Source organism: Oncorhynchus mykiss, chromosome 15, assembly GCF_057628025.1.
Source record: "Oncorhynchus mykiss isolate SJ-2025 chromosome 15, ASM5762802v1, whole genome shotgun sequence".
Taxonomy (NCBI): Eukaryota; Metazoa; Chordata; class Actinopteri; order Salmoniformes; family Salmonidae; genus Oncorhynchus; species Oncorhynchus mykiss.
Genome location: NC_143036.1, coordinates 78587367 through 78602366, shown reverse-complemented (window position 1 = coordinate 78602366; position 15000 = coordinate 78587367). Strand labels below are relative to the sequence as shown.

General features: G+C 45.1%; 1 protein-coding gene across 2 annotated transcripts in view; it reads right to left on the bottom strand.

The window, feature by feature from the left end:
- LOC110512778 (thyrotropin-releasing hormone-degrading ectoenzyme) overlaps window positions 1–15000 on the bottom strand; it is a 391934-nt gene that overhangs the window by 104472 nt on the left and 272462 nt on the right. For both annotated transcript variants that reach the window (XR_016486919.1, XM_090201291.1), the window contains exon 8: window positions 189–254. Coding sequence is in view for 1 of the 2 variants with exons in the window: in XM_090201291.1 (XP_090057417.1) it covers window positions 189–254 (66 nt within the window). In the remaining variant the exon portion in view is untranslated. The remainder of the gene's footprint in view (window positions 1–188; window positions 255–15000) is intronic.

Sequence of the window (15000 nt, the reverse complement as noted above, 5' to 3'; positions counted from 1 at the left end):
AGAGAGAGAGAGGAAGAGAGAGAGAGGAAGAGAGAGCGAGAGAGCGAGAGAGAGAGAGAGAGAGGGAGGAGAGAGAGAGGAAGAGAGAGAGGGGAAGAGAGAGAGAGAGAGAGAGAGAGAGAGAGAGGAAGAGAGAGAGAGAGAGAGAGAGAGAGAGAGAGAGAGAGAGAGCAATCAACATTCCATACCTCAGTCAGTTTGTTCCACAAGTCGTCTCTGCCCGCGTTGCTGTACATGTGTGTCATCAAGTAATCCTGTAAAGGGACAATGACATATTTTAGAGACTTGAGATTGTTTTAATTTAACATGTCAGGCACAAATATAATATACCCAGCTTGACGGACAGCAGAGTTGCTTCTGGGGATTATTCCCTCTACACCCAGACAAATGCACAGCTAATCCCTTTCAATAGAATATCAATTTGATTTATGCAAATTATGCCCAACTGGGAAGGAGAGATTTGTCAATGTGTCCTTATGTGGCACCTCATGTAATAAAATAAAATAAATATTACAGAATTGTCAAAAAAAAATGTCCGTCTTACTCAAATTCTCTTCCCCAGTGAATGAGAAGTTTGGGACTTCTGCGTATCTTCCGAGAGTATATGTAGAGTGAGACATGTTGCCTGTCTATAGCCCAACGTCTGTGAGCACGCCAAGCCAAGGCTGCTTCTGAACTATTTATAATGAGTTCCCAGTAGTCACAATGTACAGCCATGTTCCTGTGCCACATATCTCAACTAGAACAATGTCAGTGTATATCTTCACATAATTCACTGTAAGATTCCTCCCAACAACGCAGGTTTATAATCTTATCACACTGCCTATTCGGCTACTTCGCTATTTTGGATAGCATATCGTTAGCAGGGAAAGAGACCTAATTACTCAAAGGCAGGGTGGTCAGCAAATTATGTACTCTTAATTATTCTTTACAAGTTATAATAGGAAATTATACTAAATTATTATTTCTAAATTATATCATAAATTATAATATTATGATTATTGTTTATTTTTAGAACTATTCTCTCCGATTGATGCATTTCATGAATCCGCTGTGATGGTGGGCTCAAGGAAAGGCTGTACGAGAGGGTCAACACAGCCGGCCCGCTGAGACAGCGGGACAGCGGCAGGATTTAACAAGTTTGGTAGTTAGATATCAAGTCAGGAGGTTACAGACTCGACTCAATTCACTGGTTGGGGGTTTAATGATCTCCAGCCTGGTGTGGACAGCAAGGAGAGTTCAACAATGGGAATGGAGAAGAGAAAGAAGAACGGAAGAAAAGGAACATGGAATATCTGTTTCCTGATTATAGAACTATGTCTCTCTATAGAACTATGTCTCTCAGAGGTCTACTGATTCTAGAACTATGTTTCTCAGATGACTCCTGATTATAGAACTATGTCTCTCAGAGGTCTCCTGATTATAGATCTATGTCTCTCAGAGGCAGGGCCTGACGAGTTGGGAAAGGAAACGGAGTTGGAAAAGGAAACAGATCTTGCAGCCTACTACTGTACACAACAGCACCACTGTAAATTACTACTGTACACAACAGCACCACTGTATTATACTACTGTACACAACAGCACCACTGTATTCTACTACTGTACACAACAGCACCACTGTAAATGACTACTGTACACAACAGCACCACTGTATTCTCCTACTGTACACAACAGCACCACTGTATTCTACTACTGTACACAACAGCACCACTGTATTCTACTACTGTATACAACAGCACCACTGTATTCTACTACTGTACACAACAGCACCACTGTATTCTACTACTGTACACAACAGCACCACTGTATTCTACTACTGTATACAACAGCACCACTGTATTCTACTACTGTATACAACAGCACCACTGTATTATACTACTGTACACAACAGCACCACTGTATTCTACTACTGTACACAACAGCACCACTGTATTCTACTACTGTACACAACAGCACCACTGTATTCTACTACTGTATACAACAGCACCACTGTATTCTACTACTGTATACAACAGCACCACTGTATTATACTACTGTATACAACAGCACCACTGTATTCTACTACTGTATAGAACAGCACCACTGTATTCTACTACTGTATACAACAGCACCACTGTATTCTACTACTGTATACAACAGCACCACTGTATTCTACTACTGTACACAACAGCACCACTGTATTCTACTACTGTATACAACAGCACCACTGTAAATGACTACTGTACACAACAGCACCACTGTATTATACTACTGTACACAACAGCACCACTGTATTCTACTACTGTACACAACAGCACCACTGTATTCGACTACTGTACACAACAGCACCACTGTATTCTACTACTGTACACAACAGCACCACTGTATTCTACTACTGTACACAACAGCACCACTGTATATGACTAATGTATACAACAGCACCACTGTAAATGACTACTGTACACAACAGCACCACTGTATTCTACTACTGTACACAACAGCACCACTGTAAATGACTACTGTATACAACAGCACCACTGTATTCTACTACTGTACACAACAGCACCACTGTATTCTACTACTGTACACAACAGCACCACTGTATTCTACTACTGTACACAACAGCACCACTGTATTCTACTACTGTATACAACAGCACCACTGTATTCTACTACTGTATACAACAGCACCACTGTATTCTACTACTGTACACAACAGCACCACTGTATATTACTACTGTATACAACAGCACCACTGTATTCTACTACTGTATACAACAGCACCACTGTATTCTACTACTGTACACAACAGCACCACTGTATTCGACTACTGTACACAACAGCACCACTGTATTCTACTACTGTACACAACAGCACCACTGTATATGACTACTGTACACAACAGCACCACTGTAAATGACTACTGTACACAACAGCACCACTGTATTATACTACTGTACACAACAGCACCACTGTATTCTACTACTGTACACAACAGCACCACTGTATTCTACTACTGTACACAACAGCACCACTCTATATGACTACTGTACACAACAGCACCACTGTATATTACTACTGTACACAACAGCACCACTGTAAATGACTACTGTACACAACAGCACCACTGTATTCTACTACTGTACACAACAGCACCACTGTAAATGACTACTGTATACAACAGCGCTGCCATACCTACTTAGCACTGTCTATAGTATATTGGACATTGTATTGATGTGAGTTGTGTGAATACCTTGTCTATACTGTCTATAGTATACTGGACATTGTATTGATGTGAGTTGTGTGAATACCTTGTCTATACTGTCTGTAGTATATTGATGTGAGTTGTGTGAATACCTTGTCTATACTGTCTGTAGTGTATTGATGTGAGTTATGTGAATACCTTGTCTATACTGTCTGTAGTATATTGATGTGAGTTGTGTGAATACCTTGTCTATACTGTCTGTAGTATATTGATGTGAGTTGTATGAATACCTTGTCTATACTGTCTGTAGTGTATTGATGTGAGTTGTGTGAATACCTTGTCTATACTGTCTGTAGTATATTGATGTTAGTTGTGTGAATACCTTGTCTATACTGTCTGTAGTATATTGATGTGAGTTGTGTGAAAACCTTGTCTATACTGTCTGTAATATATTGATGTCAGTTGTGTGAATACCTTGTCTATACTGTCTGTAGTATATTGATGTGAGTTGTGTGAATACCTTGTCTATACTGTCTGTAGTATATTGATGTGAGTTGTGTGAATACCTTGTCTATACTGTCTGTAGTATATTGATGTGAGTTGTGTGAATACCTTGTCTATACTGTCTGTATTATATTGATGTGAGTTGTGTGAATACCTTGTCTATACTGTCTGTAGTATATTGATGTGAGTTGTGTGAATACCTTGTCTATACTGTCTGTAGTATATTGATGTGAGTTGTGTGAATACCTTGTCTATACTGTCTGTAGGATATTGTGTGCAGTGATCTGTGTTTTAAAATATAAATTATGTTTTGTTGTCTTTACCAATTGACCTTTAGTATTCAGATCCATTGATCAGCCTGTTAATACGCTACACTATCGCGTGGCGTACTGTAATGTGAGTCATTTACAGCAGATAGATGGGGCTTCTTCGAACAGCCGTTAGTACAGGGATTGGACTAAATTGGTAAGGCGATGTCTGGCTGTGAAGATGAATCATCGGGGTGTAATTACAACAGGCCCATTACATCCTCGGCCTCCTTGAATCCCGTGTAGGATCCTGCCGGTGAGGGATATTAGTGGTGAACGGCACAAACAACTCATGAAGGAAAGACTCTTCCGTTCCCTCGTCTCGGTCTGACTGATGATAACATACACAGCCAGAGTATTGGTTCTGACTGATAGTAACACACACAGCCAGAGTATTGGTTCTGACTGATGATAACACACACAGCCAGGGTATTGGGTCTGACTGATGATAACACACACAGCCAGGGTATTGGGTCTGACTGATGATAACACACACAGCCAGAGTATTGGGTCTGACTGATGATAACACACACAGCCAGGGTATTGGGTCTGACTGATGATAACACACACAGCCAGAGTATTGGGTCTGACTGATGATAACACACACAGCCAGAGTATCTGGTCTGACTGATGATAACACACACAGCCAGAGTATTGGGTCTGACTGATAATAGCACACACACCATCCCTGGACCCCACACCATCACCAATACATTACATCCCTGGACCCCACACCATCACCAATACATTACATCAATAAACCCCACACCATCACCAATAACTTCCCCTGTCCATCCTCACCTATCTCTACCTCCCTCCTCCCCTATCTCTACCTCCCTCCTCCCCTATCTCTACCTCCCTCTTCCCTATCTCTACCTCCCTCCTCCCCTGTCATTCCTCCCCTATCTCTACCTCCCTCCCCCCTGTCCTTCCTCCACTATCTCTACCTCCCTCCTCCCCTGTCCTTCCTCCCCTATCTCTACCTCCCTCCTCCCCTATCTCTACCTCCCTCCTCCCCTATCTCTACCTCCCTCCTCCCCTGTCATTCCTCCCCTATCTCTACCTCCCTCCTCCCCTATCTCTACCTCCCTCCTCCCCTGTCCCTCCTCCCCTATCTCTACCTCCCTCCTCCCGTCCTTCCTCCCCTATCTCTACCTCCCTCCTCCCCTGTCATTCCTCCCCTATCTCTACCTCCCTCCTCCCCTATCTCTACCTCCCTCCTCCCGTCCTTCCTCCCCTATCTCTACCTCCCTCCTCCCCTGTCATTCCTTCCCTATCTCTACCTCCCTCCTCCCCTATCTCTACCTCCCTCCTCCCCTGTCCCTCCTCCCCTATCTCTACCTCCCACCTCCCTCTCTCCACCCCTACTCCCGTACCTCCCCTACCTCCTCTTTCCCTTCCCTCAATCCTTCCTTCCCAACATCTCTGCCTCTTTCCCTTCATCCTTCCATCTCTTCATGTAATAAAGCAGCGGCAGCAGCAGAGAAGTTGCGTCCTCCAGCCCTCAGGCTGTTTCCATTCAACTAATTCAGCTAAGTAGACACACACACACACGCACACACACACACACACACACACACACACACACACACACACACACACACACACACACATACACACATACACACACACACACACACACACACACACACACACACACACACACACACACACACACACACACACACACACACACACACATTGCACTGTCTCTGAGGGCAGCCCGCTTCAGTATGAGTGGTAGTGACATCTCTCCCCTGTACCCCCAGGCCAATGCCCAAACCAGCTGCCCTCCTGTCCTCCTCAACCCCTCTGAAGCCCACTCAGTGCCCAGCCAGGCTGGACAGACGGACAGATGGAGGAATGGAAGGAAGCAGAGCTCGTGGTATTGGACAAGAACGAGACATCCAGTAAAGGAGGTTAAACATCCCCTGATTCTCTCTCTCTCTCTCTCTCTCTCTCTCTCTCTCTCTCTCTCTCTCTCTCTCTCTCTCTCTCTCTCTCTCTCTCTCGCTCTCTCTCTCTACCTCTCTCTCTCTCCCTCCCTCTCTCTCTCTCCCTCCCTCTCTCCCTCTCTCCCTCCCTCCCTAGGGCTGAAGGTCCATAGAGGAGCATGGTCCCTGGTGGTGGTCTGGTGTTGTCTGCCTGTCACCTCACATCACTGCTGTTGGGACACTGACAGCTTCTGTTTAACATCACGTGGTTCAAGGTGTAAAAATAACACATCTTAATATAACAGTGTGGTAAACCAATCTAATACAGCCTTTTTTAATTTAGATGACAAAAGGAGTGCCATGTTCTCTTGTTGCAGGCTTTCAGCTGCCGGGAACACGTTCGACTTCCACCTAGTGAGGTAGAATGGATTAATGAGAGATGTCAGATGAACCCTCTGACTAAGCACTTTCTTGGAGAAAGTTCATTCATTTGTCTTGCTATTTAGATATTTGCTAGGGCCATAAAGATGCAGAGATAGGAACAACCTAAAGACATCTTACTATTTTACTCCAGAATCATGCCAGCCTCCAGATGTAGGATCTTTCTTTGATCACTCTTATGTTGCTGAGGCTTCTAAAGTTTGTAGTTTCCACTTTGAAATGTCAGACTTGATTTGCCCTGACGAAAAATGTATCAATCCCTATAAAACATGTCCATTAATTATAATCCATATAATTACTCACATTTCCTGTTGATGCAGGATAATTTACTGTTGTAGCAAACGGGCTCAAATGAAGATCCTACATCTGTAGGTGAAGCCTACCTGCCTGGCTATGGCATTGTTAAGTCACTGCTGCTTTCTCACCTGAAGCCCAAAAGGAGGGGATTCTTCTCTAATACAATTTAAAACTATAAACTACGTATGCAATGTCTTAATTTGATCACTCTGTTTTCGCAGAAAATGTTTCTGCACCACAGGAAATTAGAATCAAGTTGTATTTGTCACGTGTTGTAAACAACAGGTGTGGACTAACAGTGAAATGCTTCCTGACGGGCCCTTTACCAACAACGCAGAGAGAAAAAAAAAGAAAAACAAAACAAACAGAAAAATTTAATTAAAAAATAATAAGGCGGGGAATAAATAAACAATGAATAACAATATTCAAATGAGCATCGTGATTTACATAAATTCAATGAACACCTGCAGTTCTCTCTCTCTCTCGCTCGATGACACGCTAACGCACTAGACAGGATGCAGGTCCTAATACTGCAGGTCCTAATACTGAGACATTCACTAGACAGGATGCATGTCCTAATACTGCAGGTCCTAATACTGAGACATTCACTAGACAGGATGCCTCGTCCTAATACTGCAGGTCCTACTACTGAGACATTCACTAGACAGGATGCAGGTCCTAATACTGCAGGTCCTAATACTGCAGGTCCTAATACTGAGACATTCACTAGACAGGATGCATGTCCTAATACTGCAGGTCCTACTACTGAGACATTCACTAGACAGGATGCATGTCCTAATACTGCAGGTCCTACTACTGAGACATTCACTAGACAGGATGCATGTCCTAATACTGCAGGTCCTACTACTGAGACATTCACTAGACAGGATGCATGTCCTAATACTGCAGGTCCTACTACTGAGACATTCACTAGACAGGATGCATGTCCTAATACTGCAGGTCCTAATACTGCAGGTCCTAATACTGCAGGTCCTACTACTGAGACATTCACTAGACAGGATGCATGTCCTAATACTGCAGGTCCTAATACTGCAGGTCCTACTACTGAGACATTCACTAGACAGGATGCATGTCCTAATACTGCAGGTCCTACTACTGAGACATTCACTAGACAGGATGCATGTCCTAATACTGCAGGTCCTAATACTGCAGGTCCTAATACTGAGACATTCACTAGACAGGATGCAGGTCCTAATACTGCAGGTCCTAATACTGAGATATTCACTAGACATGATGCAGGTCCTAATACTGCAGGTCCTACTACTGAGACATTCACTAGACAGGATGCATGTCCTAATACTGCAGGTCCTAATACTGAGACATTCACTAGACAGGATGCAGGTCCTAATACTGCAGGTCCTACTACTGAGACATTCACTAGACAGGATGCATGTCCTAATACTGCAGGTCCTAATACTGAGACATTCACTAGACAGGATGCAGGTCCTAATACTGCAGGTCCTACTACTGAGACATTCACTAGACAGGATGCAGGTCCTAATACTGCAGGTCCTACTACTGAGACATTCACTAGACAGGATGCATGTCCTAATACTGAGACATTCACTAGACAGGATGCATGTCCTAATACTGAGACATTCACTAGACAGGATGCAGGTCCTAATACTGCAGGTCCTACTACTGAGACATTCACTAGACAGGATGCAGGTCCTAATACTGCAGGTCCTAATACTGCAGGTCCTAATACTGAGACATTCACTAGACAGGATGCAGGTCCTAATACTGCAGGTCCTACTACTGAGACATTCAAATAGAAAAAAAGTCAAGTCACACATCAACAACTGTCATTTTATATAGCTTAATAACACACAGTAGATATTGGTCTAAATTCTAAAATGCAAGTGTATTTTTTTGTAGCCTATCAAAACAAATTTCCCGTTTTTTTGAGAATATCAAATCCTCCTGCTGCAAGTAAATTTTTACTTCTGAGACGAAACTGGTCAAATTAAGATCCGATATCTGTACAAACACCAACTACACACCAAGCCTGACCCTGTCTTTCAAAGATAATTAGTGAAAATCCAAATAACTTCACAGATCACAAACAATTAATGAACATGCACCTGTGGAACGGTCACTAAGACACTAACAGCTTACAAACGGTAGGAAATTAAGGTCACAGTTATGAAAACTTAGGACACTAAAGGGGCCTTTCTACTGACTCTGAAAAACACCAAAAGAAAGATGCCCAGGGTCCCTGCTCATCTGCGTGAACATGCCTTAGGCATGCTGCAAGGAGGCATGAGGACTGCAGATGTGGCCAGGGCAATGAATTGCAATGTCCGTACTGTGAGACTTCTAAGACAGCGCTACGGGAAGACAGCTGATCATCCTCACAGTGGCAGACCACGTGTAACAACACCTGCACAGGATCGGTACATCCGAACATCACACCTGCGGGACAAGTACAGAATGGCAACAACTGCCCAAGTTACACCACCTGTCACCACGTACAATCCCTCCATCAGTGCTCTGACTGTCCGCAATAGGCTGAGAGAGGCTGGACCGAGGCCTTGTAGGCCTGTTGTAAGGCAGGTCCTCACCAGACATCACCGGCAACAACGTCACCTATGGGCACAAACCCACCATTGCTGGACCAGACAGGACTGGCAAAAAGTGCCTCAATCCCATTGAGCACGTCTGGGACCTGTTGGATCGGAGGGTGAGGGCTAGGGACATTCCCCCCAGAAATGTCCGGGAACTTGCAGGTGCCTTGGTGGAAGAGTGAGGTAACATCTCACAGCAAGAACGGGCAAATCTGGTGCAGTCCATGAGGAGGGGATGCACTTCAATTCTTAATGCAGCTGGTGGCCACACCAGATACTGACTGTTACTTTTGATTTTGACCCCCCTTTGTTCAGGGACACATTATTCCATTTCTGTTAGTCACATGTCTGTGGAACTTGTTCAGTTTATGTCTCAGTTGTTGAATCTTGTTATGTTCATTGAAATATTTACTCACGTTAAGTTTGCTGAAAATAAACGCAGTTGACAGTGAGAGGACGTTTATTTTTTTTGCTGAGTTTAGTTCCACAGAGACGTTGAGCCTCTCATAGTTCCACAGGGACATTGAGCCTGTTGTAGTTCCACAGGGACGTTGAGCCTGTCATAGTTCCACAGAGACTTTGAGCCTGTCGTAGTTCCACAGGGACGTTGAGCCTGACATAGTTCCACAGAGACGTTGAGCCTGTCGTAGTTCCACAGGGACGTTGAGCCTGTCATAGTTCCACAGAGACGTTGAGCCTGTCATAGTTCCACAGAGACGTTGAGCCTGTCATAGTTCCACAGAGACGTTGAGCCTGTCGTAGTTCCACAGGGACGTTGAGCCTGTTGTAGTTCCACAGGGACGTTGAGCCTGTTGTAGTTCCACAGGGACGTTGAGCCTGTTGTAGTTCCACAGGGACGTTGAGCCTGTCATAGTTCCACACGGACGTTGAGCCTGTTGTAGTTCCACAGGGACGTTGAGCCTGTTGTAGTTCCACAGGGACGTTGAGCCTGTTGTAGTTCCACAGGGACGTTGAGCCTGTTGCATTTCCACAGGGACGTTGAGCCTGTTGTAGTTCCACAGGGACGTTGAGCCTGTTGTAGTTCCACAGGGACGTTGAGCCTGTTTTAGTTCCACAGGGACGTTGAGCCTGTTGTAGTTCCACAGGGACGTTGAGCCTGTCGTAGTTCCATAGGGACGTTGAGCCTGTTGTAGTTCCACAGGGACGACTCCAAATCCAATTCATTTGTATCGTTATTACATTCTCTTGATCTAATACTTCCACATAACAACACAACACACTGACAAGGTAAAGCCTGCAATATTTTTTAATCAGATATTACAACCAAATTTGGAATACTCCTCTAACTAATTAATCCATGACACAGCATGTTTAAATTGCTAACCCAGGAAGGATATCAAGAGGGTAGATTGCTTTCTCTGTATAATGGCCTTAGAGGATGAAATGAATTTACATTAGAAACATGAAAGAAGAACAAGATGGTCTGTTTCCCTCACTTTCATGTTTACTAACCGGAGAGAGACTGAAGAGAGGAAGAGAGAGAGAGAGAGAGAGAGGGAGAGAGGAAGAGAGAGAGAGAAAGGGAGAGAGGAAGAGAGAGAGAGAGATAAAAGGAAGAGAGAGAAGAGAGGAAGAGCGAGATAAAGAGGAAAGAGAGAGAAGAGAGGAAGAGCGAGATAAAGAGGAAAGAGAGAGAAGAGAGGAAGAGCGAGATAAAAGGAAGAGAGAGAAGAGAGGAAGAGCGAGATAAAGAGGAAAGAGAGAGAGGAGAAAGAGAAGGATAGAGTGAGAGAGACAGAAAGAGGGAAGGCAGGAAGAGAGAGGGAGAGAAGGAGGGAAAGAGAAAGAGAAGGATAGAGTGAGAGAGACAGAAAGAGGGAAGGCAGGAAGAGAGAGGAAGAGAAGGAGGGAAAGAGAAAGAGAATGATAGAGTGAGACAGAAAGAGGGAAGGCAGGAAGAGAGAGGGAGAGAAGGAGGGAAAGAGAAAGAGAAGGATAGAGTGAGAGAGACAGAAAGAGGGAAGGCAGGAAGAGAGAGGGAGAGAAGGAGGGAAAGAGAAAGAGAATGATAGAGTGAGAGAGACAGAAAGAGGGAAGGCAGGAAGAGAGAGGGAGAGAAGGAGGGAAAGAGAAAGAGAAGGATAGAGTGAGACAGAAAGAGGGAAGGCAGGAAGAGAGAGGAAGAGAAGGAGGGAAAGAGAAAGAGAATGATAGAGTGAGAGAGACAGAAAGAGGGAAGGCAGGAAGAGAGAGGGAGAGAAGGAGGGAAAGAGAAAGAGAATGATAGAGTGAGAGAGACAGAAAGAGGGAAGGCAGGAAGAGAGAGGAAGAGAAGGAGGGAAAGAGAAAGAGAATGATAGAGTGAGACAGAAAGAGGGAAGGCAGGAAGAGAGAGGGAGAGAAGGAGGGAAAGAGAAAGAGAAGGATAGAGTGAGAGAGACAGAAAGAGGGAAGGCAGGAAGAGAGAGGAAGAGAAGGAGGGAAAGAGAAAGAGAATGATAGAGTGAGAGAGACAGAAAGAGGGAAGGCAGGAAGAGAGAGGAAGAGAAGGAGGGAAAGAGAAAGAGAAGGATAGAGTGAGAGAGACAGAAAGAGGGAAGGCAGGAAGAGAGAGGGAGAGAAGGAGGGAAAGAGAAAGAGAAGGATAGAGTGAGAGAGACAGAAAGAGGGAAGGCAGGAAGAGAGAGGAAGAGAAGGAGGGAAAGAGAAAGAGAAGGATAGAGTGAGAGAGACAGAAAGAGGGAAGGCAGGAAGAGAGAGGGAGAGAAGGAGGGAAAGAGAAAGAGAAGGATAGAGTGAGAGAGACAGAAAGAGGGAAGGCAGGAAGAGAGAGGGAGAGAAGGAGGGAAAGAGAAAGAGAAGGATAGAGTGAGAGAGAGAGAGGGAAGGCAGGAAGAGAGAGGGAGAGAAGGAGGGAAAGAGAAAGAGAATGATAGAGTGAGACAGAAAGAGGGAAGGCAGGAAGAGAGAGGGAGAGAAGGAGGGAAAGAGAAAGAGAAGGATAGAGTGAGACAGAAAGAGGGAAGGCAGGAAGAGAGAGGGAGAGAAGGAGGGAAAGAGAAAGAGAAGGATAGAGTGAGACAGAAAGAGGGAAGGCAGGAAGAGAGAGGGAGAGAAGGAGGGAAAGAGAAAGAGAATGATAGAGTGAGACAGAAAGAGGGAAGGCAGGAAGAGAGAGGGAGAGAAGGAGGGAAAGAGAAAGAGAATGATAGAGTGAGAGAGACAGAAAGAGGGAAGGCAGGAAGAGAGAGGAAGAGAAGGAGGGAAAGAGAAAGAGAAGGATAGAGCGAGAGAGACAGAAAGAGGGAAGGCAGGAAGAGAGAGGAAGAGAAGGAGGGAAAGAGAAAGAGAAGGATAGAGTGAGACAGAAAGAGGGAAGGCAGGAAGAGAGAGGGAGAGAAGGAGGGAAAGAGAAAGAGAAGGATAGAGTGAGAGAGACAGAAAGAGGGAAGGCAGGAAGAGAGAGGAAGAGAAGGAGGGAAAGAGAAAGAGAAGGATAGAGTGAGAGAGACAGAAAGAGGGAAGGCAGGAAGAGAGAGGGAGAGAAGGAGGGAAAGAGAAAGAGAATGATAGAGTGAGAGAGACAGAAAGAGGGAAGGCAGGAAGAGAGAGGGAGAGAAGGAGGGAAAGAGAAAGAGAAGGATAGAGTGAGAGAGACAGAAAGAGGGAAGGCAGGAAGAGAGAGGGAGAGAAGGAGGGAAAGAGAAAGAGAAGGATAGAGTGAGAGAGACAGAAAGAGGGAAGGCAGGAAGAGAGAGGGAGAGAAGGAGGGAAAGAGAAAGAGAATGATAGAGTGAGAGAGACAGAAAGAGGGAAGGCAGGAAGAGAGAGGAAGAGAAGGAGGGAAAGAGAAAGAGAAGGATAGAGTGAGAGAGACAGAAAGAGGGAAGGCAGGAAGAGAGAGGAAGAGAAGGAGGGAAAGAGAAAGAGAAGGATAGAGTGAGAGAGACAGAAAGAGGGAAGGCAGGAAGAGAGAGGGAGAGAAGGAGGGAAAGAGAAAGAGAAGGATAGAGTGAGAGAGAGAGAGGGAAGGCAGGAAGAGAGAGGGAGAGAAGGAGGGAAAGAGAAAGAGAATGATAGAGTGAGAGAGACAGAAAGAGGGAAGGCAGGAAGAGAGAGGGAGAGAAGGAGGGAAAGAGAAAGAGAAGGATAGAGTGAGAGAGACAGAAAGAGGGAAGGCAGGAAGAGAGAGGGAGAGAAGGAGGGAAAGAGAAAGAGAATGATAGAGAGAGACAGAAAGAGGGAAGGCAGGAAGAGAGAGGGAGAGAAGGAGGGAAAGAGAAAGAGAATGATAGAGCGAGAGAGAGAGACAGAAAGAGGGAAGGCAGGAAGAGAGAGGGAGAGAAGGAGGGAAAGAGAAAGAGAAGGATAGAGCGAGAGAGACAGAAAGAGGGAAGGCAGGAAGAGTGAGGAAGAGAAGGAGGGAAAGAGAAAGAGAAGGATAGAGTGAGAGAGACAGAAAGAGGGAAGGCAGGAAGAGAGAGGGAGAGAAGGAGGGAAAGAGAAAGAGAATGATAGAGTGAGAGAGACAGAAAGAGGGAAGGCAGGAAGAGAGAGGGAGAGAAGGAGGGAAAGAGAAAGAGAATGATAGAGTGAGAGAGACAGAAAGAGGGAAGGCAGGAAGAGAGAGGGAGAGAAGGAGGGAAAGAGAAAGAGAATGATAGAGTGAGAGAGACAGAAAGAGGGAAGGCAGGAAGAGAGAGGGAGAGAAGGAGGGAAAGAGAAAGAGAATGATAGAGTGAGAGAGACAGAAAGAGGGAAGGCAGGAAGAGAGAGGGAGAGAAGGAGGGAAAGAGAAAGAGAATGATAGAGTGAGAGAGACAGAAAGAGGGAAGGCAGGAAGAGAGAGGGAGAGAAGGAGGGAAAGAGAAAGAGAATGATAGAGTGAGAGAGACAGAAAGAGGGAAGGCAGGAAGAGAGAGGGAGAGAAGGAGGGAAAGAGAAAGAGAATGATAGAGTGAGAGAGACAGAAAGAGGGAAGGCAGGAAGAGAGAGGGAGAGAAGGAGGGAAAGAGAAAGAGAAGGATAGAGTGAGAGAGACAGAAAGAGGGAAGGCAGGAAGAGAGAGGGAGAGAAGGAGGGAAAGAGAAAGAGAATGATAGAGTGAGAGAGACAGAAAGAGGGAAGGCAGGAAGAGAGAGGAAGAGAAGGATAGAGTGAGAGAGACAGAAAGAGGGAAGGCAGGAAGAGAGAGGGAGAGAAGGAGGGAAAGAGCGAGTGAGTGGGCAAGGATGGGCAAGGATGGGCAAGGGATGGATACGCTGTAGTAATGTTATCTGGTGCCTTCCTGTTACGCTGTAGTAATGTTATCTGGTGCCTTCCTGTTACGCTGTAGTAATGTTATCTGGTGCCTTCCTGTTACGCTGTAGTAATGTTATCTGGTGCCTTCCTGTTACGCTGTAGTAATGTTATCTGGTGCCTTCCTGTTACGCTGTAGTAATGTTATCTGGTGCCTTTCTGTTACGCTGTAGTAATGTTATCTGGTGCCTTCCTGTTACGCTGTAGTAATGTTATCTGGTGCCTTCCTGTTACTCTGTAGTAATGTTATCTGGTGCCTTCCTGTTACGCTGTAGTAATGTTATCTGGTGCCTTTCTGTTACGCTGTAGTAATGTTATCTGGTGCCTTCCTGTTACGCTGTAGTAATGTTATCTGGTGCCTTCCTGTTACTCTGTAGTAATGTTATCTGGTGCCTTCCTGTTACGCTGTAGTAATGTTATCTGGTGCCTTCCTGTTACGCTGTAGTAATGTTATCTGGTGCCTTCCTGTTACGCTGTAGTAATG